General features: G+C 42.0%; 1 protein-coding gene across 4 annotated transcripts in view; it reads right to left on the bottom strand.

Annotated features, from left to right (window-relative positions):
* Positions 1–24,697, bottom strand: part of Tmem131l (transmembrane 131 like) — a 133,858-nt gene that overhangs the window by 16,538 nt on the left and 92,623 nt on the right. For all 4 annotated transcript variants that reach the window (XM_028789460.1, XM_028789462.1, XM_028789461.1 and 1 more), the window contains exons 12-26: positions 23,718–23,811; positions 23,066–23,219; positions 22,475–22,645; positions 21,126–21,195; positions 19,953–20,070; positions 18,632–18,773; positions 17,625–17,734; positions 16,509–16,581; positions 13,576–13,703; positions 11,810–11,952; positions 10,901–11,087; positions 10,293–10,478; positions 9,410–9,559; positions 8,477–9,099; positions 6,107–6,255 (exon numbers count right to left, since the gene is read on the bottom strand). In XM_028789460.1, coding sequence (XP_028645293.1) covers positions 6,107–6,255; positions 8,477–9,099; positions 9,410–9,559; positions 10,293–10,478; positions 10,901–11,087; positions 11,810–11,952; positions 13,576–13,703; positions 16,509–16,581; positions 17,625–17,734; positions 18,632–18,773; positions 19,953–20,070; positions 21,126–21,195; positions 22,475–22,645; positions 23,066–23,219; positions 23,718–23,811 — 2,498 coding nt within the window. The remainder of the gene's footprint in view (positions 1–6,106; positions 6,256–8,476; positions 9,100–9,409; positions 9,560–10,292; positions 10,479–10,900; positions 11,088–11,809; positions 11,953–13,575; positions 13,704–16,508; positions 16,582–17,624; positions 17,735–18,631; positions 18,774–19,952; positions 20,071–21,125; positions 21,196–22,474; positions 22,646–23,065; positions 23,220–23,717; positions 23,812–24,697) is intronic.

Below are 24,697 nucleotides of genomic sequence, written 5' to 3'. Positions count from 1 at the left end.
AAGTTTTGCTTTCTTTTTATATTCTTTTAATCCTCCCAATATTAAATAAGTGATGTTTTAAAACTCTGAAAGTGTTTAAAATATTGTAAGTCCCACAGAGAAAGGCCCATTCTCCAGGGTTTAGTCTGATGGTAAACAGACTGCTTAGGCAGAACAATGGCTCGCACACACTCACTGTTTTTTTCACTAACTGCTACTTGAGGTGCTTTGTCTGTGTCTCTCACTGTGCCCACCTTGTCTGTAAGAGCCAACAAAGGCTTGTCAACCCAAGTACTGTCCAAGAACAAGCACAAGTCAAGGGTTGGTCTTGAAATGGGGTCAGAGAGTGGAGGCTGGTCAGTGATCACTAACATTTGTCTGCCTTTCTGAAACCAGTGTGGTTGGAACTGTCAGCCTGTACAAGCAGGAGAATGGACATCTCTAGGATGGCTGAGCAGAGGGATGTGGGGGTCTAAAGCCTGACAGTCTATGGGTTTGGGATGGGAAAGGAGAACGCAGGCAGAGTGAAGTGAGATGTCTGGGAAACAAAGTCCATGAGCCACTTGCCAGGGGAAAGGTTAGGGCACAAACAGGAAAGTCAGAGAACAGAGGGTGCAGTGCATGAGGGACCTCTGAGTTGGGAAGCGAGAGTTAACCAAGCAATAGCAGAGTCAGGAGCAAGCAGCTGCCATAAAGTGGGCAAGGAGTCCATCAGGGAACCAAGAGCAAGAAGAAGCCAGGGCTGACTGCATCTTGCTCAAAAGTGTTTCCTGAGAAGCCAGACAAGCTGGGAAAGGGCCACACGGCTGCACAAGTGTCTGTGAGCCTAAGCCTCAGTCTCCATCCAACTGTATTACTGAACTACTCCATGAGATCCCTGGGAGAGGAGGGGATTAAAGGGAGAAAGTCCCAGAGCTTTCATGAAAGCAAAGAGAGAGGGAGCTGGAGCTAGAGCTGGGGTGGGGTGGGGGGGAATGGGAATGGGGGTGGTGGAGTGGGGAGCAAGAAAGGGAGAGACACTAACATCCAATACAAAGCAGACAAAGGATATCAATTTTGAGGAAGAAAGAGATGAAAAAAATGAGTTTATCCAGAGTATTTCATAATAAAACAATGTGCTTAGATAGATCAGTGTAGGTAAGCTTGTATCTTGAATTTTTTTTTAAAAAAAGAAAATGTGTCTACAATAGTATGTTTACAATCATGAATACCAGGTTATGGCTGGGCAGCAGGATACTGGAACAGTGCCTGCCTACTTAATTTACAGAGTTTGTTTCCAATGGTGGGATTTTGGATGGATGATTTAAAAAATTTGCCATACAAAGTGGAAGAAAATGTTCATCTTTCCTTAGATAAAAAATAAAAAGATAACACAACTGTTTGCACTCAGAAGTAGTCCTGGATCCAATTCCTACCACCAAACAACAATACCCCCAAGTCAAACACTACTGTTTATCTATCACATGTCCACTATTTTGCTAACTGGCCTAGGGGTATAGCTCAGTGGTAGGGCATGAGCTTAGCATATGGGGGCCTTGAGCCCAACAACAGAAGATTGTTCAAACAAATGACGCTTCAGGGAGAATGAGGCCAGCCCATTCAACTGCCACCCAGGAGAAAGTCAACTGGAGACAGCCTCCTGGAGGGCAGTCTGACAGTACTAAGGAAGCTGAACTAGTCAGTCCTGCTGGCAACCATCACTGGTGAGTCAGAACTACAGTCAGTCACCACAGAGTTATTTATGAAGTGAAGAAGAAATGCAGCCTGCAAGAGGATGGAGCAGCAGTTTCCCACTCAATATTCAACCACGTGAGAAAATGAGGATTATAACTTCCATATACATGCAATAATAATAGTTACTCCTTTAACTATTTTATACTAAAAAAGCTAAAAAAAAAAATCTCATTAAAAAAACATAGCATTTTAGATGCATGGTACATCTTTTTCCCCCTTCTTTTTTATATTTCTGTAATCATAAATCATTTTTCTTAAAAAAAAAAAGGAAAAAAGAAAGGAAAAAAAAGCACTTAAGAGAAAATAAAAACCTAAGGTTTTTATTAGTTTAAATAAGCTAAGGTTTAAATTTAGTCTATGGCTTCCAAGCCAGGTCTTTACCCCTCCTTGCCAACAGAGAGAGCTAGAGGAACATTTGTCTGTGTACAACAGATTTACAGAATCTTCCAAGCTATGAAGTTAGGCCCTAAGAATGAGCAAGAAAAAGAAACCCGCAAACCGTGTTCACTGAGGGGTGTGCTCACTGAATGACTGACTCTCTGATGGACAGTGCACTGCAGAGAGCTTCCAATGACCCAAAGGAACAAACCCATAGAACCAGGACACAGAAACACCAAGGCAATGACCAACATCAGCCCCATGATGGCACCAAAATATTGCAACCAAGGGCCCATCCTTGGGTCCCAAGGTTCATTCTGAATGCCCCAAACCTTTGGTCTGGCAGCCTGCAACCCTGCATACAGATGGGCAGCTGCACAGACCCAGAGTATATGGAAGAACAGAACTGACCAGGGGCCAGTGAAGCCCTCAATGATTTGATGGTTGAGATGAATGGAAGAAAGAATCAAACTAAAACACAAAAGAAAAAAAAACTCATAATGAAGGGCCAACATACACAAGGCTCATCTGGCCCAAGGAGTAGCCAAGACTGATGCTTCATGTATGTGGCAGAGAGAGTCAGCAGCATCATCTCTGCCTCTGAGGGCCACCAAGGCCAAGGGAACCTTGGAGTCATTGTCTCTGTGCTCAGTTCCTAAATGTGGTGACACTGTTTCTGTGTATCTTCCTGCATCTCTGTTCCTCTGCCTCACATGCACCCCAGCATCACACAGCATTCAGAATCAGGCCACACCTTTGCTCACGCTGTAGAGACAGTGTGATGGCCAATCTTGATTGTCAGTCACCCTGACCTACATCTGGGATCAACTGAAACCCCAGCAGCTGGGAGAGATTTTCTTGATTGGATCACTTTAGGTAGGTACAGTCCCCTAAATCTGAGCCATATAATGGCAGCCCACATACAAGGACATGGGGAAACAAAGTTCTTGCTCTCAATCTTGCTTCTGAGTTTGTCTATCCAGATGCTATACCCAGGAATAAATTCAGCTCCTTCACGATTCCAACACAGACTGAAAACTAGCTAAAACTAAATATTCTTTAAACTTTATGCATAACAAGCATGACTCTTGTTTAAATGAAAGTACTGCAAAATAAGTAAACCATAGACATTCCAAAGCAGGTTGAGAAAGGCACAGGAACTTGCATGTAATCAAGCATCAAGGCTAATACTGGCCTACAGGGTTCTGGAAAGCCCTGGAGGGAGTGGTCACGGCATCCTCTGGGACTCGAGCACAGACTGGGACTGCAGAGACATTCAGTCTCATGGACTAAACAACTACAGGGTTCTCAGACTCTGCACTGTGAACCAGCCCTTGTTGGACTACATAGATCACATCTGGTAAGTCAGTCTAAATATAAATATAAACATATACTATATGTGTGTGTATAAACATATACATGTAGGTGTGTATATTCATATCTTCATTTTATCAGTTCATATATATATTCATAGTGCATATATATATACATATACTTACATATACATATACATATATATATGGCATATTTGATATGTGTGTGTACATAGAGAACTCTGAGTAATAAAGTCAGGCTGCTTCAGGTCTAGCTCCATAGAGGTAACCCTCATTCCTAACTCCTACCTGGTGGTCCCAAGAGTCTTCCTGCCCATGTTTCTCTGTGGGAGGCTGCCTTTCTACCAGATGGGCTCCCTAGACACTCCCAGCTGTCTGCCCTGTTGGGCCCTCTTGGAGATTCTGCAGTGCTTGCTGCCTGCCTTCTTTGACCTTTCTGTGTGCTATACTTGTACAAGATGCCACTCCCTCCAGGGCTTTCCAGAACCCTGTAGGCCAGTATTAGCCTTGATGCTTGATTACATGCAAGTTCCTGTGCCTTTCTCAACTTGCTTTGGAATGTCTATGGTTTACTTATTTTGCAGTACTTTCATTTAATTTAAACAAGAGTCATGCTTGTTATGCATAAAGTTTAAAAAAATATAGAACAGCCTGGAATATAGAAATAACCAGGCTCCCTGACTATTTCATAAATCTTCCTTCTGAATATTTCTTCATGAGGTACATGTGTAGGCTTACACATACATAGGGGTGACAGAACAGGTAAAAAACAGGGTGACATTAAGGCAATGAGTTACTTTTAGCTCAAACATTACTGTCCAATTATATAAGAATCTATTTTTTTTAAGTAACCAAAGTAGAACCAAAGGAATTACCAACTTTCTAACAACTTTTTCTGCATTATATATTAGATCATTAAAGATCTCTTTAAGGACCAGACACCATAGCATATGCCTTTAATCTCAGCACTCAAGAGGCAGAGGCAAGAGGATCACTGCGAGTTTGAGGCCAACCTGGTCTACATATTGCGTTTCAGAATAGCCAGAGCTATGTAGAGAGATCTTGTCTCCAAAACAAAACAACAAGAAGATTAAGATTTCTGGGGTGTATCCCAGTGGTACTTATCATCCATAGGTTCTGAGTTTGATCCTCAGTGCCACAGGGACAGACAAACAGACCCACACACAAGACTACCCTTTACCAGGAATGATGACAGTTAAAATTTACTTCCACCTGCCTTTGATCATCCCCACCTTCTATATGTTTTTAGATATTACTTTATCTTCAGTAATATCTCTTAGATATTAACTATATCTACTAGGCTTTTTTAGTATTTGTAATCTGCTTTATTGTTGCTGTTTAGTTTTAATTCTGGATATAAAATAAGTTGATGTCAATAACAGACCTTTAATGTAGCTTCTGCAACCCTGAATCTTCCATTTATACTTGGTGGGTTTTCATTAACCTGATTTTCTCAGGACAAGTTTACAGGCTCATTTTCATTTAAAAATATCTGCTATATTTGCATCTCAACTTGACTGGACAAATATTCTTTGCTCACATTTCATTCTCTCAAAGACACTGCACCAGCATTTTCTGTTGTGGGCTATCCTGATGGTGTTTGAATTCTGATGTTAATTCTCTTCCTCAAGAGGGGTGGCCCTCGAAAGAGCAGTGGATCATGTACTCTGGATCTCATGTGAACCTTCTCCCATTTATTGGTCAATAAAGGCTAGAGCCTCTGACTGGGCAGTGGAGGGGAAACGTAGAATGGGAGATCTTGGAGAATGGGGTGGGGGTGGGGTGGCGGGGGAGGACAGGGAGAAAAGTTTGAGAAAGAGAGGGGACAGAGGAAGAGGAAGAAGCAGAGATGGAGCAGAGCCATACAGCCAAAAGAAACTGCAGGTAGCCAAGGATCTCCTAGCCGGGGATAAGTTAGTCTAGTGCTAGTTATGTCCAATCTAGGCTTATCGCTTATAAATATAATAACTGGATTGTGTGTTTTTGTATGGGATTATTGGGGTTGGGAATTACTGCAACCATTTTCTGACATTATTTAATACCATAGAGATGGCTGAAGCAAGTTGAAGTTTGTGTTTCTTGTGTTCCTTGCTCTGGGCCAACTTTATGCCTCAAGTTTCATGAATTATGTACAATGTTTGCCTGTTATGCACTAATGCTCTCAGATCTACAGAGAGGGCCACTGTCATCTACGAACTGACCTCTTCCCTCATTGCAGGAAAATTTTCTATTACATTAATAATTTTTCTGATATTTTAGAGAAAAGAAAGATGATAATAGCTATAAGACAGGGATAGATAAGGCACTCATCCAGACCACTTTGAAGAAGATCTGTCAGTACTAACTAGATGGAACAGGTTCTGGGCCAGTTTACTCTAATATTCTCAATAGGAATGAACCAACTGCTGATGATTAGTTCTCCCAGAGAATAAAGCCACCTGGGTTCACTACAAACCTGTACTGTCATCCATATAATCAGAAGATAAAACTTTCTGAGCAATCACATCAAACCTTTGCTATCATCTACAGAGAAAGAACTATACTTATCAGAGATACCTGTCCTGTGTGTCTGTCTGCAGTGTGTCTGTCTGCCTGCAGTGTGTCTGCCTGCAGTGTATGCTGTGTTCTTTTTAATAGGACAGAGAACAGGGAATGCAGACCTCTGCTGAAGGCGTGTCCTGCTTCTCAGAACATGTGTCTTCTGGAGATGCCCTCTGAGTCTTCTTTGCTGAAGACAGCTTTGTGTCAGCTACTTTCACAGTCTCAAAGCTGTCTACTTCATTCTTGACAGACACTTGCTGGTTATTTCCTTGAATAAATTAAAAAAAATCAGTTTCTAGTATTTATCCATTCATATTTTCCATAGTTAAATGTTTTTTCATTTAATTTAATGAGATTTAGGCATAATTATTTTATAACCACGATTCTCCAGAAACTGACTTTGTTTACAAGTGAAAATATAATTGTATAAAGTTCTCAAAAAGCAGGAGTGGGTCACTAATATTGTGTTGTCATTATTCACAGTATTCCAAAGGAGGAAACTGCTGTCCACCAACTGATGAATGAAAAACTGTGTAATGGGGCTACATTTAACACTGCCACACCCAACACTTACCTTAGTTAAGGTGATTTTTTTAAAGTGAGATTAGAATTCTGGTTAAAAGACACAACCTGAGGAACCTTTATACTAAATGAAGTAAGCCAGGCAAAAAGGGAAACTTAATGTAGTCACAATCTGACAGAAAAAGAGGACAGTGAGGGGGTTAATTGGTGTTTAATTTACTATTTAGTAGACACAGAGCCATTGTTTGGGTTGATGGGGACATCCTGATGGTAGACTGAGGGGATGGTTGCCCAACAACTCAAATTACAGTGCATGTTCCTTTCAGAGAACCCCAACTATTTTTATATATCAGAATAGTCTTCATGGAATAGTCAAAATTCCACTTACAGATTGTACCAAATCCATAAAGCTCTTTAGAATTAGCTTGGAGCTTTTCCATACTTTTGCTTCAGTATCAACAAGTGACAGTAATGAGATCTGCATGGTTTGAACGTAGGCCTTGGACCCCAGGCTGGCTATTGGGAGGGGCAGTGAACACTTAGGAGGGAGGCCACCTGGAAGGTGCTCAGATCACTGAAGGGTGCTCTAAAAGTGGGTCCTGAGACTCGATCTTTCCCCCCTACACTTGCCTTTCTGTTTCATGGCCCCTGATGTGGGTATATTCTTCTGAGGCATGCTTTCTACCTTGCTGGCTGAACCCCAGTCAGATGCTAAGACAACTTAACTTTGCACTAGAAGCTCCGGAACTTTGCCCTGAGTAAATCTTTCTCTGCAAGTTCACTGTTTAAGAGATACTTCATTGCAGTAACATGAAGCTGGCCAACAAGTACTAGTAGCTAAATGCTAAGACCAAAGTCTGACTGGTATTGTAGCACATGCCTTTAATTCCAGTACTCTGGAAGCTGAGCCAGGTGGATCTCTAGGAGTCTGTGCCAGCCTGCTCTACATAGTGAGTTCCTGATCAGCCATGGCTGCCTGATGAGAGCCTGTCTAAACAATGAGACAAACACGAGTGTCCGCAGCAGATACAGGAGAGTGCTAATATAACTGGTCAGAAAGAGAAAAGGGAGGAGGGCAGGGAGGAGGTAGAGCAGGCCTTTCTGTCAGAGGCTGAGGCATCAACCAGAGTAAACTCATGACTTCCTCCTTCTGTCAATAGCATCTGTCACACAGAAAGCATCTGTATTTCTTTCAGTAAGAGATGCTATTACAGAAGCAAGGCCAGGGAAGAGGAGGTGCTGCAGCTATTAAAAAAGTTGGTGGAACTGGGTGATGGTGGTGTACACCTTTAATCCCAGCACTTGGGAGGCAGAGGCAGACAGATCTTTCTGAGTTGAAGACCAGCCTGGTCTACAGAGTGAGTTCCAAGACAGCCAGTGCTACACATAGAAGCCCTGTCTCAAAAAAAAAAAAAAAAAAAAAAAAAAGATTTAAGAAACAATAAAAAAAGAAAAAGAAAAGTTGTTATAGATCTTTTAGTTAGGAACCCTGTATAAGGTGACTATTTTTTTTTAACAAAAAACCTGAAGCTGAGAACAAATAATTAGAAATATATCAGAATCCTCTCAACAGTGACATATGATAATAACACCCCACTTTGTTCCAAACTTGAAATACTTTTGGCCGCATCATTCTACAAAACAGGTGCCTTGTGTTAAAACTTGAGTTTGGATTTCAGTATTTATGCCTTTGCTAAAACTGTGCACAAATGCGCTTGGCTTCCACAGTTAAAACCAAAGGTCACGGCTGGGCATGGAAGCTTCCTCCTGTGACCCCATGACTCGGGAGGATGACTGAACAGTCCTGCGGTAAATCAGACAAGAATCTGGACAGAGAGAGAGACTGGGAGAGGGAGAAGGGAAGGGATAGTACAACACTGCTCTCAAGGTTACAGGGGAGACAAAACCTCACTGGGAACAGACAAGACACCAAAAGAGAACTGCCATCACGGAGTGACCAAGATTACCATGTTTCCTGGAAACTTCTGGCAAGTCTGACTGAGGGTACTGAGGTGGGGTTTTGGGCAAAGTACTTTCAGGTGGCTTCTTAGAAGTCTTCTGTGGACAGGGCTCTTGTTCCTTGAGCTCAGCCACATTTTCTGAAATTTTAATGTCAGTTTCCTTAGGAAACATACATGTCTGTATTCCCTCCTTCATAGTACATTCTGAAGAAGTATTATTGACAACTGTGTTTTTCAGTGAGCTTTCCTCTTTGTTCAGTACATTTCTGGGAGGGGTTAAATTCTTCTGCAAGCTGCCATTCACACCACTGGCGTATCTGAGGCTGACCCAGTTCTCACTGAGGACATTAGTGCAAATGTCTTCCTTGGCTGCAGACAGGGAGCTTGCCAGGGTCACAGTCTGCTTCTCCTCAGTGGCAATGTTGGCACTGCTGGCCATAGATGCACTGGGTTTCTGTTTGCTGTAGTAGAAGGAACACTTATGCTTCTTCTGAGAATGACCATAGGTGGCTGGGCTCCTCTTGGCAGCATTCTGGAGCCTGCTCAGGGGTGGGCCTACTGGAAGGCAGCTCTTCCCTCTGCCTTTATCAGGTGGGCTATATGTGTCGAGGAAGTTCTTGCAAGTGCTTCTGAATACAAGAAGAAATACATTTAGTATGAATGCAAAGTAAACCAAACTTCTCATCTGTTTCTAATACACAAGGCTGAGAGCACTTGGTGCCAGGCACTGAGTGGTTCCAGTTTCCCCAGCCTTTCAAAGCCCCATGAGGTTTCTGCTGATGAGGCCACCCATGAGCCACACCTTCACACAGAGACTAAGAAAATAATGCAGCTGTTCACACAAGCTACAAAGGTATGATAAAAAACCTCTATTACCTTGAGAGGAATCAGAACTGAGCAGTATGAACCCACCCTCAGCACACCGGGGAGGCTGCTCACTTGTGAGAATGGGAGCTTATCATATCCACAGGATCACCATTCTGCTGGGAAGAGGAGCTGCCATTTTGCCTCTGTCTTGTTTTCATGAATTCCATCAAAATGTACTGTGCTTGTTGGAAGGCTATTAAAATCACACCCAGCAGGGACAAACTGGGGAAGAAAACAATGCCATTCATTACTGTACTGTTACATGCTCTGAACAGCATGAAAAAGACCCACTATAAGCCAGGCACAGTAAAACATAGCTGTAGTTCCAGCTACTCAGAAGCTGAGGCAGGAGGATTGCTTGAGTCCAGTTTGGGCAACATAATGAGACTACTTCAAAAACAAAAACAAAACAACAAACAAAAAATACCCCTAAAACAAAGCTAAAAGACATTATAGAACAGTGATGGATGGATACCAGAAAACAGCTACAGATACAGTAATACATTTCATTAAATATATGATGTAATTTCTGATATTTCTTAAAGATTAAAAAAAAGCACTGTTTTTTAAAAATGTGTATATTCATAAGGTGGGCATGACAATTCAATGTTTAAAAGTATTTTCCAAATAAAGTTAAGGGATCATTGTGGCCTTGTAATGTCAAACAGTCACTGGGCTAAGCTAGTAAGGCATCAGCTCTCAGATCTGCCACTGTGGCTGCCAAGAATGTATGTGGAACACAACTACACGTCAGGTCCTACAGCCCTCTCAGGCAGTTTCCTAAAATCTTGCTATAGTTTCGTTACTGCCTTGTCTCTGATCATATGCCAGAGCATGCAGAGCAATAAAACTGCCTGTGCATTCTTACACTCAGGCACTTTGTACTTCCAAGTAAGTCTGCAACATGACTTTACTACTCTGCCTGAGAAGGAGGATGGGAAAGGTAGTCGATTACCTGACAAAAAAGACAGTGAGCCTCCAAAAGGACTCTTCCCAGCTGGGACCTGGAACCACTTCCGCACACAAGGGCAGCATGTGGTGAGGGAGGGTCACGTTGAGTGTGAAGTGGAATTCCAGGTCTGCTGCAGTGACCAGTGTCAGCTCACGGATGACCCAGGAAGAGGTAAAGTCCGGAGTAAACCTAGGGAAAGTGGCCCCATTATTTACTGATGAGTATTTATTGGTTTTAATTTTCACTACAAAGCAGAATAAGCATAGAAGCCAAACTTAGGCCCACAAAACAATACTCAGGTCTGGGGAGATGGCTCAGTGGTTAACAGCACTGGCTGCTCTTCCAGAGGACCTGGGCTCCATTCCCCAGCACCCTCATGGCAGCTCACAACTGTCTAACTCCAGTTCCAGTGAATTAGATACCTTCTTCTTGCCTCCTTGGGTACCAAGCACTCACTTGAGCCATAGACACACATGCAACCAAAACGTTCATGTAAATATTATTTTTTAAAAATTAAAAAACCCAAACATTCATATAGCAGCCTAAGATGTCTTACTAATGGGCTGGATATCTCCCCAGTGGTGCACTGTGAACTGAACCCCAGCACTTACACGATACTGATGTCTCGAGATGTGTTTGGGCTCAAGAAAAACGGATGGCAATCTAGCACTTCAAATCCATAACCCTGGCAGTTATACCCATTGATTTTCAGAGATGTCACAGTTATGGGAAGGGCTCCAATGTTCTCAACTTTGAAGTTCTTTGTAATAGATAAAATCTGCTTGCTGTCTTTCAGTTCTAGTAAGGAACAAGGTATTTTAGTTAGCATGCATACACTTCAAAACTAACCACAATAATTTAATGAATCAAAACATTACAAAAGTGTTAAAAGCTGAACATAGCTTAAAGACTGGTTTCTACATTGTTTGTAGAATAGTTTCTTATTCTATCACCTCTACATTTTGCTATACAAGGAGGAAACAATAAAAATACAGAAGTCCAGATTCTTCTCAAGTGAAACTCAAATGTTTTATTCTTCCATGAGCCTGATAGTTTAGATTTACTGCAATGTATCAAGTAATCTGGGACCCTGGAACTTTCATTTATATTGAACCAGGGATGAGGTAAGAGACAGGGTCTCACGTATCCCAGGCTGGCCTCAAACTTCCTATGTAGTAGCCAGAGATGGCCTTAAACTTCTAATCTTCCTGCCACTTCTTCCCAGGTCCTAGGATTACAGGTGTGTCCCACCACCCCAGGGTTTACATACACTTTTTCTTTAACATCACAGTTACTAGACACAGTTCAGATATATCAAGCCTCTGGAAATAAATGAAAGCATATCTTATATTGGGAGTTTTGAAAAAAGAGTCAACAACTTAAAATGTAACTGTAAAGTTATTAACACAATCTAACTAGTTCAATGGTTTCTGTATCAATCCTTAATTCAGTCACTCAAGAAAACTCAAGTTATTCAATGAAGGAAAAAGACTGTTGCAGTGCCAAGTCTGTGAACTCACGTCGATGACAATCCATCAGGGTGGACTCAGGCACCTTAAATCGGAGAGAGCCTCCTGTACCAGGAAGTCTTCCCCCCACTTTCAAGAGCTCTTGTGCTCCAAATCCTTCCACACCAACCATATCGACAACAGTCAAGTTATTCCTACAGGGAAGGGAAACACAGCAGCATCAGCCCAGGCCTAAGTCAACACAGTACTAAAACACCCTGGACACAGAGAGAAACTCAACTTATCTGGCTCTACTTCTAGCCAGCAACAAACTCTTACAAAGTGTGGCATCTCCTGCCTCTCACAGACTAAGATGCCTCCAGGAATGAATGCTAGTCCAGCGTACTCAGCCAACTGGCAGCAGAAGGGGTGAATGACATCACTCTCCAACCACCTGTCACCAATGCCAGTTCAGTTTTCTAAAAAACTGGCATTGGGGTGATGGTCATACATCAAGGCACAAAATGAAGTTGCAGACCCAGATGCTAACAAACTTAACAAAATAATTAAACTAATTAGGTGAATTAAGAAGTTTTCATAGTGATTGTGATGAAAAGAAATACTGCCTTATGGGATGACCCTAGAATTAGACACTCCAAAAATCACCTCACAACTTACAAATAACTAGTCAGATTCTTATTAATGCAGTGGTACAGACTAGTGCTTATCATTTTATTAACAGACACCATGCTTGCTAAGATGAAATGTTATGTGAAAAGTTTAAGGGATACACACAGGACTGAATTCCCAGCACCAGGATGGCAATGCCACAGAAGCAGAAGGAATTCATCTATACGTCTAATTATGGAAAGTGCTCTGAAATATGTTTATATCTCTGAAGTTTGGTTAGCGATATAAAAGCCTTTAATGATAAGTGACTGATTTATAGAAAATACTCTATCAATAAAGAAACCATCAAAAGTAATTGAACCACTATAAAAACCTTAACTTTAAAGTCTAGGTAAGCAAAGTTTACTTATATGCTGTCTGAACCCATTCTTCAGAAATAGATTTTAAATGAACCATGAGACTCCACAGGAAGTTGGTGAATCTCTTGGGTCAGATCTTTTGAGCACAAATGCTCTGGTCTTTACTTTAGCATATTTTCTTATTAGTCTTATTCAGCTATAGAACTTACACTAGTATATTAAAGTCTCCAGTAAACTTTGTGCAATTGGTCTGATCCTAGAAAAGTCATTGAAAAGTAAAGTGTTACTTATCCAAGTTGCATTTGCATTAGGCTCACCACTGCAGAGAGCTTCAATCCTGGTCCTATATTGTAACCTTTGCAAGAAGACTCTCATAAAGACTACCCAGGATGGAAAAGTAAAGAATGAAACGCTGTTGTCCTGCTTAAGGCAGCAAGAAGTAACTGTCAGCCAAGAAAAAAAGAAATGAGCCAGCAGGCCCGCCCAGTGAGGCACTTTTTCCACTGTCCTTGGGGCTTCAGAGCCTAGAGGTGGGCGGTCCAAATCTACTCCTGGAAGAGTCTACAGAAGTGTTGCAATTATCTTTATTGCTAAAGACAAAGAAGCAAATGTGTGTGCGCCTGTGGGTGGGACTGTTCTGCCTTTTGGGAATATATCTGACTGGGGCTGAGTGAAATATGTTCCCTTCTGGAGACACTAGCTTACTAGGGGAGGGACATAACTAAAATCTGGGATTAAGCGAGAGCCCCTCTCTTCAGCCCCCACTTCTAACCCTAACCTAGCACACAACCCCATCACTACACTCTGAGAAGTGTCAACACTCAGTGAGAAAGAGAGAGAGAAACCTACCTGATCAGGATGAGGGAGCTGACTTTCCCATAGTCTGCTGGTGTGAACACAACACCAACCCTTCTTGTTTCCAAAGGCTGCAAGTGCACCTGAAGAGCGCCAAAACTGGACTCCTCAGAAGGTTCGCCCTGCAGATCAGAGGACACCGTTAAGTTCAAAGCTGCAGAGTGGGTTTCACTAAGCACACCCGTTAGGAGCTTGACTGCATCCAGCCTCACCGACCGATTTTCTTTCCGCTGCTTGTACTTGTGCTGGAGATGGAATTCAAGGCCTTCTACATGCTATGTAGACAAGGGTCATGCACTGAGCTCTACCCGTTCTGAAGCGTGAAAGCTGACAAATGCTCCTACACCTTACTTGAGAAACTTTGGTAATTGCAGGACAATCTAGCAGGATATTGCAAAGTGGATTTGCCTCCTGGCTTAGACTGAAGTTTGAGTTAGAAGCCTTGTATACCAAATGCCTCTACTATGTAACAGTAATCAGAAAACAGACTTTCTCTGCTTAACTCTATAGCAATTGAACCCACCCACCCACATCAGACAAGCTAGATTGTCTTTACTAGTGAATTTATGTTTTATAGAAACCATCTATAGAAACTAGACTCTAGTTAGCAGAGAGACCACTTTTTATTCACATTTGCCTTTACCCTCAGTGTTCCGCTGAATCAATACCGTTGTCTTAGCACTTATAGGCAAGACTGTTTTATGAAACTTTTCTGCTGCTTTGTCCAGCTGATGAACAGTGGGTTCTGACAGGTCTAATACATAGTCTACATGGTAACATTCTCTCTGTGGCTCTATCCTTCATTCCCTGCACTACCTGGGAAAACAAATGGTGATGAACCTGGGTCCACTCATTAAGATTATAAACCCTGAAAGACAAAACCTTGCTTCATAAATATAAACAGTGAGCCAACACACTGCCAATCTTCTGTATTAAAACTGTAATAATGTCAGCAGCAGCAGCAACAGTCTGTTAAATGTTCCTCTATGCCAGGCACTGGGTTATTTAACCCACATAAAACACCAGGCATTCTAGTTTATAAACCTTATTGAATAGTCAGATTTTGTTATGAAGTCAAAGATGGGATGAAACAGCTGCCCCAAATCACAAAGGTGGATGGAGTCGAGCCTGCACTAGCCAGCTCCACGTATCTTAACAAATCACAGAGGTGGACGGAGTCGAGCCTGCACTAGCCAGCTCCACGTATCTTAACAGATCACAGAGGTGGACGGAGTCGAGCCTGCGCTAGCCAGCTCCACGTCTCTTATCAGAAGACAATACACACCATTAAGCAAGTCAACAAAACTACAATGTCAAAGGCCCCCTTTTTAATATAAAAAGTTTTAAGCTTTTTAAAATATTATTTTTTATTTATGTGCATATATGCTTGTCCTCTTATATGTACATGCATCGCTTATGTTCAAGCACCTATGGAAATGAGGTGAAGCCATCGACTCTCCTTGGACTGCAGTTATAGGCAGTGTGAGGCACCATGGAGCTACTAGGAACTAAGCCTGGGCTCTCTGCAAGAGGGAGCAAGTGCTCTCAATTAAGTCATCTCTCCAGACTCATGAAAAAGTTTTAACAATTTCCAGGTAAAATTTCGGCTTTGGGGGGAGGGGCGTGTTAATGCAGTAAGTTAACAGAGATTATTCCCCCATCACAAAGGTGTTATTTCTTAGGGGAAAAAAATAACCTCTAGTAGCCAATACAACCATTATCTAGATGAGATATTCAATTTGGTCAAATCTGGACAAAATAATTAAGACATAAAATAAATAACAATTTTTTCAATTTCAAATTACAAATGACCTACTAAAAGTAGGCAAAGCATTTCTCAGTATTCTAAACTAATTATCTCCATCACCCTGGACGCTCCCTGGAAAGGAGAAGCAGAGGAGCCATGGAGAACAAGGGCCCCTGCACCTTGGTACAGGGCTCTGCCCCTCCAGTGCTAAGAGACCATTTGTTCACTACTGTCAATGAGTCTCTACTGCAAGTGTATTTAAGGCCTCCTCTGAGTCGTTCCAGTTGAACCATCCAGGCTGTCTGCTGCCTCTCTCCCGCTCTTCCCGCTATGCTGTATCAAGTGTAGTTTCAGAGGGATTCGAGTGGTTGTGTATGGTTGTGTACATTCTTCTCACAGTTGGCTTAACTTTGGTTCTGAACACACAACACACACACACTCTACTACTGAATGGAGACTAAGAAATGAAGTTGCTACGGCCACTGGCACACAATGACCTCATCATATGAGATTTGGATTCCTGCTCCTAGTGTTCAGAAAAGGCATCATGACTACCTAGAGACCCTAGGAATTTTAAAGAAATATTTAAAATGAAGGACCTGAGTATCACGGGAATCTGGTGATTATTCCAATCATTAAGACTTTTTGTTTGCTTGCTTGCTTTTTTCAGACAAGATCTCTCTCAATATAACCCTAGTTGTCCTAGAACTCAATATGTAGACTAGGCAGGCCTTGAACTTGCAGAGATCTGCCTTCCAAGTGCTGGGATTAAAGGTGTATACTACCACACTGGGTGGACGCTAAGAACATTTTTAAAATGTATCTCCTTTTTCCTTACAATGCACTAAAAAGGACCGTGAAGAGACCAAGGGATTCTAAGAGATTTATAACTTAATTCTTAGATCGCTAGTTGTATTTTGTTTTGACACAGTTGTGATTCAGTTGGCATTTCTTCTTGTGCATGAATCTAATCCATTACATCAAAATGATGCACAGGCTAAACTAATCCCATACCACTATGTAATTAAAAAACAAACAAACCCTACTACATATGCTTCATGCCCAGAAAACAAGGGCTGACCTAGATAGAACATATAGACACCAGAACACAAGGTGCTAAGGCCAACTGTTTCTGCAGCTAGCAAGGCAGTGTTTTCAATGTCTGAAAATATCCTCCTACCTGGTAAGGGCAAGTTTTGGTGAGCTGGAATTCACCAGTTGAGAGATTAACCATCTGCATATCCGTGCCAAACCTACAAACAAAACCAAAAACTCCAGTGTTCAAACCAGCATTGAGATCAGCAACAGAACAACACATATGAACTCACACACTTATTCCTACACTTGACCTCATCCTACAGACAATCTACCTCAGTCTTCTCCATACCTACCTGCAGCTGTAAGTGCTAGCTAGCTAAGTATTGCTCAATAAATGACATAGGCAGCCCGGAACAAAAACAAAACAAAACAAAACCCCACAGCAACAGAGATCTGCATAGAAAACAACACTGTTGCATCCATTTGGCTTACTACGAGAATAAGTTGCTCTTGACCAATGGCAGATTTATGCCCATGAGAACTGGCAGTATCTGGACACATTGGTTGACATGGCTGGGTAAGTCTTGCTGGCCCCAAGTGAGCAGAAACCAGCGAAAGTATTGAAGGCCCTCTAGTACTGTTTGGTCCCTGCTTCCTCTAAATGGCAGCATCTGTGATGAAGTGTCAACAGGGCAAAAGCTGGGAAATCCCAAGATCAAGTTTGTCACCCATTTTCCTGACCAAGAGGAGGAACACCCCAAATACACCTACAACTCCATTCTGGTGAGGTGTTGAAGGCAGAGTTCATGCTTCTCCATCTCACCCTGTTTTCTGCTATATTCAACTCATTCCTCTGTCTTGAGATAGGGTATACCAATCTGTTGTCCAAGCTAGTCTCAAACTCAGCCTCTTAAGTAGTAGACTTCAGGCAGGCACTCCAGTACCTGTCTTTAAACTCACTTCCTGTGCTTCCAAAGATCATCTTAATTTAAAAGATTCTCAATTTTAGAAGTATATATGAAAATTTGTGATAGTTTCTTTAGTTCAAGAAGAGAATGTTCCATTGGATGATAGACCAGGCACAGTGACAATGAAGGTGCCACACAAAGGTGCCAAGATTTCCATCAAGCCACATGCCTCAAGGGACTAGGCTCCCAGGTACATAGGTTGATGGGCTCACACTGTGCCACCACACAAAGCATGGGAGGTACTGAGTCTTAGCAGTGATCCCCAAAGGCCTGCACAGGGACCTTCCTACCATTTGTGCAGCAGGCGCACAGCGGCTTCAGGTCTCGGGTACAGGGAGAGAGGCAGCAACTGCAGGGAGACAGGCTGAGGAGACGGGTTCCTCACCACAAAGTACTTCACCTAGATTTGAGGAGAGGAGGGTTAACATGGCAAAGAACATAGTAGTCTCTTAAAATATCCCTGCTAAAAGAGCATACAGTTAGTTTAGAGGAGGGACAGCCCAATGTGGTTCACCAAGCCACACATTTGTCAGAAGAGAGGAGGAATGGCCAGCAAAATGCAGCATATTGAACACTGAGGACTCTTGGGACAAAGATGCTTGTCACCAAGCCTCATAGAGTGAGCTCAATACCTAGAACCCACATGGTGAAAAGACAGAATTCACTCCTGACAGTAGTCCTCTGATGTCCACTGGACACTCATGGATGCACAGTTAAATAAATAAACATAAAGAAGTAATGAATCCTGTAAGAGGAAGTTAGAGATTTCTTCTTGAACTTAAAAGTAAAGCCAAAACAGCAGCGAAGGAGCCTCAGTGAGCACAAGGGCGGCATGCACTGTGACTAAGTATGCACTGTCCTTAGTGTGTTCTCCTTGCCTCTTCCTGTCATCTGGACTGGGTTAGAGAAGCCCATGAGGGAGAAAGCTAACACACTGAAGATGAGTCAACAGCAAGCAAGGTGGCATCACAGAGCAGCCTGGCTCCTTCTAGATTTCCTTCAATGACACAGAAACCTATTTCCGCTGGTGTGGACCAAGAGTCTCTCTACTGCCAGCTGTTGAATACTCGTTCATCTCAAACACTGTCTTATGAAGTTTATATCCAATTCACGTCTTTCTTCAAGGGCCGTGAACTTAGTTCCTCTTCTTGTCCCTGTGACATGCCTACTCAGTGTCCTAATGGTGTTCATGTGTGAATTTCAATTAATTTCTTCTAAAACAAACCTCAGGTATAAAGACCTGAAAGCTGCAGGCTTGGTGTCACTGACAAAGGAGCTGGAGCCACACTATCCTTACCACGCTGTTCTTGAGGGCGGTGGCACTGAAGTTCAACACAAGGCCGGGTTCCAGGACCACACGAGGCAAAAAGGAGACAAATGGCTCTGTTTCCTTGGATTTCTTTGGAAATGCAAACTGAGCCATCCCCAAAACATTTCTTCTGTGTAATTGACAAAGAAAAAAGAAAATAATAAGTGCTTATGAAAAAACAACTTCGACATTTAGGAGGAAAAGAAGGAAATGCTAAATACCCCTAAAAGGAACAGAACTCTTGGGAAGTTGCTTTTGGCAGAATTTGGAAAGACAGTATACAATTGATCCTAGAGGTCTGGTGATGTCATCCTGAGCTAAGCGTATCAGCACCCAAGGTTCAGTGTCTGACATTAAACACATACACAAGCACATAAGCACACACACTCAAACAGAAAAACCTGTTTTACTGGAAAGCAAGTCAGAGAATGACTGCTATTCTGGCACCACATCAAAGAGACACACAAGCTACCCTGAAGGACGGTTACAGTGAACTTGGAATTCATCATCAAAACGAATAATTATGGGGCAGGGGAGCAGGCTCGGTAAGAGTGCACGCTGAGTGCGAGGAACTGACTTTGGATTCTTGGCAGCCACAAAGCTGCTGGGCATGACGCAAGCACACCTGGGACTCTGAATACCAAAACCTGATGAGCTCCAAGTTCAGTGAGAGACTGTCTCAAGGGAAAAGGAAGAGACAGACAGAGGATACTGCCAGTGTGGGATTTTCTAAGACAACAGGCCTAGACTCAAAAGTTTGTCAACATGATAAGAACGAGGACACATGGCTATAGGCTACAGAAACAAAATAAGAGAGTGAATAATCCTGAATTAAAATAAGAAAAAGAGGAGCTAGGGACCTGCAACAGGTATTAGAGGCCAACAGGGGACTTTTAGTATGAACTATATATGGTATATGATTGTCCAACTGCTGATTGCAGTAGTGACGTTACAAATGAAAGAATACTCTTCAGTCCTCTTCTAATGAAGTATCGAGAGCCTCAGTGTGATGTCTAGACAGACTTTCCCAATACAGAACTGAGGCTCATTGATGACATTCACTGCTTATTTTCAAACAACTCAGAAAAAAAAAGTCAGTGAACATGTGCAAATGCATAAACACAGAAGTAATACAGAAAACTGTGCAATTTTAACAGCTGATGAGCAACTTCAGATGAGGGACAGCTGAGGAAGATCCACTGCACTGCCCTGCCACAGCTTCCAGGGCTTGCCAGCCTGTCCAGTCACTAACAGGCCAGAGTATACTGGACTATGGAGTGGCTACTGCCCCCTGCTGACCAGAACGCACCTGCAAGCATCACCATTTTTATATTTCTTCCATCTTTCATACAGCTTATTTGCAAGTTCGGAATCCACATCCCAGGTAGACCGATCCAGAGAAAGGCTTCTTTCCCAATTAGGAGTTTCTAAAAGTTAGATCAAATTCAAAACTTAGCTTTACAAAGTACAATTTAAGTTAGTAAGTAATGCCAAGGGCTGACCAAACTTCACAACTACAAAGACAGTGGACAGGATAACGTCTGTTGCTTCCCCCCAAAAGCCCTGATAACTAAATGGCACATGATAACATCAAATTAAACAAACATGTAAAAAAACAAAACAAAACTAAAGCGAATCATGTGAAGGCAGTAACATAAAAGACACATGGCTCATGATAAAGCCTGAGACAAGTCAAAACTATGTGTGCAGCATTTTCAACAGCCTGGGTCTAAAGTACACAGCTGCATCCATGGAAACACTGTTTGCCAGCTGCATCTTTCAGGGTACTATGTAGGTTGGAGATGTGGAGGGACAAACAGTGGTTTTCAGAAGCAGGCACAGGCCAGGGGGTTGATCCTCTACAACGCATGTTCACCAACTGGTCTATGACTACTTCACCTCCACACATCTGCCTGTCTCCACTAACTGGGGTGCTCGGGAGAAAAAGGAGGTTCTCCCAAAGGTAAGTCTGTACTATAAAACTCTCCTTACATCAGAAATCTCAGTAAGTCAAAATACAAAAACAAAAATAAACCAAAACCCAGGAACAACTTCCAACTCACTATCCAGGCCTTCGGTCTCACGCCATACTCAGCACCTGCTGATGCATAGAGCCCTATAACCCAAGACTACAGATGGAATTCCCAGTGACTAATAAGAATCCCAGCTTCCCAGTTTTTCCTGGTAATAAGGCTGTTACGATCAAACAATATTATTTTGTTATCTCTCACAAAAGCACAAGCTACATTAAGAAAAAGAGGGCATGCTTATTTCTCCAAGGACCCCAGCTGAGTCTGGGGGTTACCAACAATTTAGGTCATTCTGTCTGTCAATGATCATGTTCTCTCGGCATCTAGCATGATGTGATCGCTTTAACAGAATTAACTATTAATTAATTCCATCTCCAAATGCTAATTTCTATCACTGCTTTCCATTCCCCCCAAACTGCAGTGCTACAGAAACCCTAAAGCAAACCACTTACCTGTTTTTGATTTTCCCATGAAATAATGCATGCCACAATGTGCTAGCACTTCAAAACCCAGACTCCCTTCCTAGATTGAAAAGTAATATATAAATAACTTAAAACACAACACTCAGCATAAAAATCCTAAACACTAAAATACAAAGCAGACATTGGCCTCTATCTCAGTCGACTCCCCTTTAACCAGAAGCCAGACAACTAAGAAGCATTTCTTTGTTCCTTTGTCAGCTCAGAGGTGTCTGGGCTGAGCCTCACAGGGTCACTACCATGACCTCTGGACAATCATCAATGACTACAATAACAACTTACAGTGGCTTCTGTACAACCATCAATGACTAGAAGTACAACTGGTAGACCCATAAGACACCAAGCTACCGTATGAATTGACGCCAAACATTTCTGGTGGTTTTGGGTTCTGTTTGTCTTTAACTCTACTCTAATCCTCAAGACAGAGCATGCCAGTCTCTGCTAGCCTGCAGCTACATGTCCTCCAGGTCTGGGGACTGTTCACGCCCTCCTTCCATATGCTCCTGAAGCCTGCCTCCTCCCTCATCTCTATAGTCTCGGTTTTTACATGCATCGCTTGATTGGAAATGGGTATTTTCTGAGAAATCCCTCCTGCTCAAAATATGACTAAATGAATGTACCTCCCACTCTTACTGAGTTGGGTGTGTAAAGTCCTACCTTCACACCTTCAGCTAAGGGTGAGGCATTTCTAACTATGAAACATCAACACTAATAAGTGAGAAAAAAAACCATAAAGATGATTGCATGAATGTCTCATTGTGAAAAAGCAGAACTCAGTGTTATACAGAATAGCTTGGCTCAAAGGAAGCAATAACTAAATGAAAATAAACATTAAGAAAAAATGAGACATGCTTAAAATAATCTAAGTTGAACACAATTTGCCCAGATTTTAGGAAGAATTCCCTTTTAGGCTTCAGACTGAACAACTAAGAACCACTTAAATCAATTTAAAAATGAATAAACTGATTTAAACTGAAGTCCCTACAAACATGTATAACAAGTCCAACCGTGCTTTCTAAGGTAAGCAAACAATATTTCCCAGCTTTGGGGAATGGGAGACAGGAGCCTAACAAGTACAGGACCCTGTGTTTGCTCCTCAGCAGCACAGAGACAAGTAAAACTGACCAATCTTCTGATGATAACTTATTAAATAATCACTACTTCCTGAGAAATAACTTTCTAAGTCAAGATTTCACATCTAAGCAAACCTGCCATCTAAGACTGGCTTGGTGATGTCTCATATTTTTTAGCACAGGGGCACAAGGCAACTCTGACTGCTAAATGACACTACAGCATATGGCACATGGCACTGGGCACGATACCTTGGTTGGGGCCGAGAAAATCTGCAGAGGTATTGCAAAAACGGCACCTGTGTTTGTAGTCAGAAATACATTGGTGAACAGGTTTAGAGCAATGCCTTTAACAGCAAGTTTCAGAGAAAATATATTCCAACAGCCTGGGGGTAGAAATAAAGGGCCACGGAAACTCAGAACCTAAAAGGAAAAGAAACAGAAGTTATTTTCTAGCACTCGTTATGACTAAAATCACTATAGTATAATGCTAAATTTATAGTCTAGAAATTAGAGATTTATTCCATTTGTTACAGATCAAATATTTATAATTTTACACAAAGTTTATTTTTCAATAGATGGTATTTTAAATGTCACTGCAGAAATCTTAAAGTACTTTGTCAAACCACATATTTTAATCATAAACACTGCTTATTCTGAAAGAGGGAAAATACAGATAGCCACAACTGAACTCCTATAAGCAACTTTGAAATGTTAAAAAGAAACTATATTTGCTTTAAAATTTTAAAACCAGAGTTAGGTGTTACAGATACTGGTTTCATAGCATGATATTAAACAAAGATTAAACTAGGCTGAAAGTTGAAGAAAAGGGACTGTGTGTACCTTTAAAATGTGCTTGGTCTCCTTGGAAACAAACACTTCTTCTAAGACAATGTTCTGGTCAAAATGGCTGCGGTACCATATTGACCACACTCCTGTTGCAGTCTCGTGACTCTCTATATGAAACTGGGCTGTAGAGGCATCTACTTTGAAATACCTGTGAAGAAAAAGCATGCACGTGAGCAGCCCTGCATGCAGCACAGCTGTCTGTCCTCTGTGGAGCCTCCAAGTGAGGAAATGAGCGCAGAACACATCCTTGTGGGAAATGACGATCAACAGCATCTCCCTCAGCCTCCTAGCTCGTCCACAGAGCAATGTAGGTGAGGCTGAGGTGACCTGACAATGACCAGGGCAAAACTAGGATCCAAATACAACTCAGGAAATACCACAGGAGCAACTTCTTCTGATTACCTGGTTCAAACCTAGCCTCCCACCCCTAATGAATCATTTAGCTGCTCTTCTCCATTTTGTTACAAATACAAAAGCCATCCATGCTAAATATGCTAACGTAAGCAGATGTCAGTCCAGAAAGTCATGCAGTAACAACAGTCATATTTTTAAAGCATTGCTAGATGATGATAAAATAAAAACAAACAAAGAAAACTATAAGAGCAATCTGACAACTGGACTTCAGGAAAAGGCAGAGTGCACCTACCCCTGAACCACAGGAGAGGAGAGGCATGCTTTCATTGCTGGGGTATCTTTCCTTTTCCTCAAACCCACAATTCCACTGTCACACGAAGTACCTGCTGTGGGTACAAAGAAATAAATGTGAAATCAGCATCTTTCTTTTCATTAAAACTGAACAAAAATGAGACTTTGTTTACCCATTTTAATTGCCTTTGCTGTCTCCATTAAGATAGTACAGAAAGAAGGAAACATAGCTTCTCTTTGTTCCTAGTTTTCTTCCTTGCTGTTAAGAGTCATCTGGAATTATAGTATCTACACCCTTCTCTCCCTTCTTTTTAACCAGACTCTCAATTCCTTCAGGGAAAAAAATTGGAGTCAGTACTTTGAAGCTTCTTCTTTACAAAGATCTGACTTTGCCATAGATGAGGGAGGTCCTTAGCTCAGCAGAGAGAAGGCAGCTAACTGGGCGGAGTACAGAAGAGTCTGGGGAGGACTGGGAGAGACTGAGATCCAAATAGCCCAGGGGAATGTCCTGGGGAACGGTGCAGAAGCATGCTAACAGAAACACCATTTCCAGGGTGCTTTTGATCCAGATCATGGTATCAAATCACTGCTGCTGAATTCTTAACTCACACACTCAAACTGCTTCTACTTAAAGCACATGTGGTTCCAAACCAAATTCAAACGTTAACAAAACCCCATCAAAGTAGAGTAAACCTTCAGCCCACTTCTCAGTTATCTCAGACAGCTAACCCAGTGCTGTCTTGAATATTCTTGCAAGAACATGATGCATGCTCAGGGACACTCAGAGCTCTTTAAACACCTAATGTCCACATTCTGCCTGCAGTTGTGCATCTGGACGTCTCCTAGTGGTTGCATGGTACACATATACAGGGACTCAGCTGAACCAGCACCTGTCACTGTGCTCTTAGGTTACTCTGCTGTCAAAGCTTGTTTCTGCTTATAGGCTTTGGTTTCTTTAAGAAGGAGGTACCACAGCTGGCC

The sequence above is a fragment of the Grammomys surdaster genome, unplaced genomic scaffold (assembly GCF_004785775.1).
Source record: "Grammomys surdaster isolate TR1022 unplaced genomic scaffold, NIH_TR_1.0 125834, whole genome shotgun sequence".
NCBI lineage: Eukaryota > Metazoa > Chordata > Mammalia > Rodentia > Muridae > Grammomys > Grammomys surdaster.
This window is presented reverse-complemented; position numbering and strand designations above follow the sequence as displayed.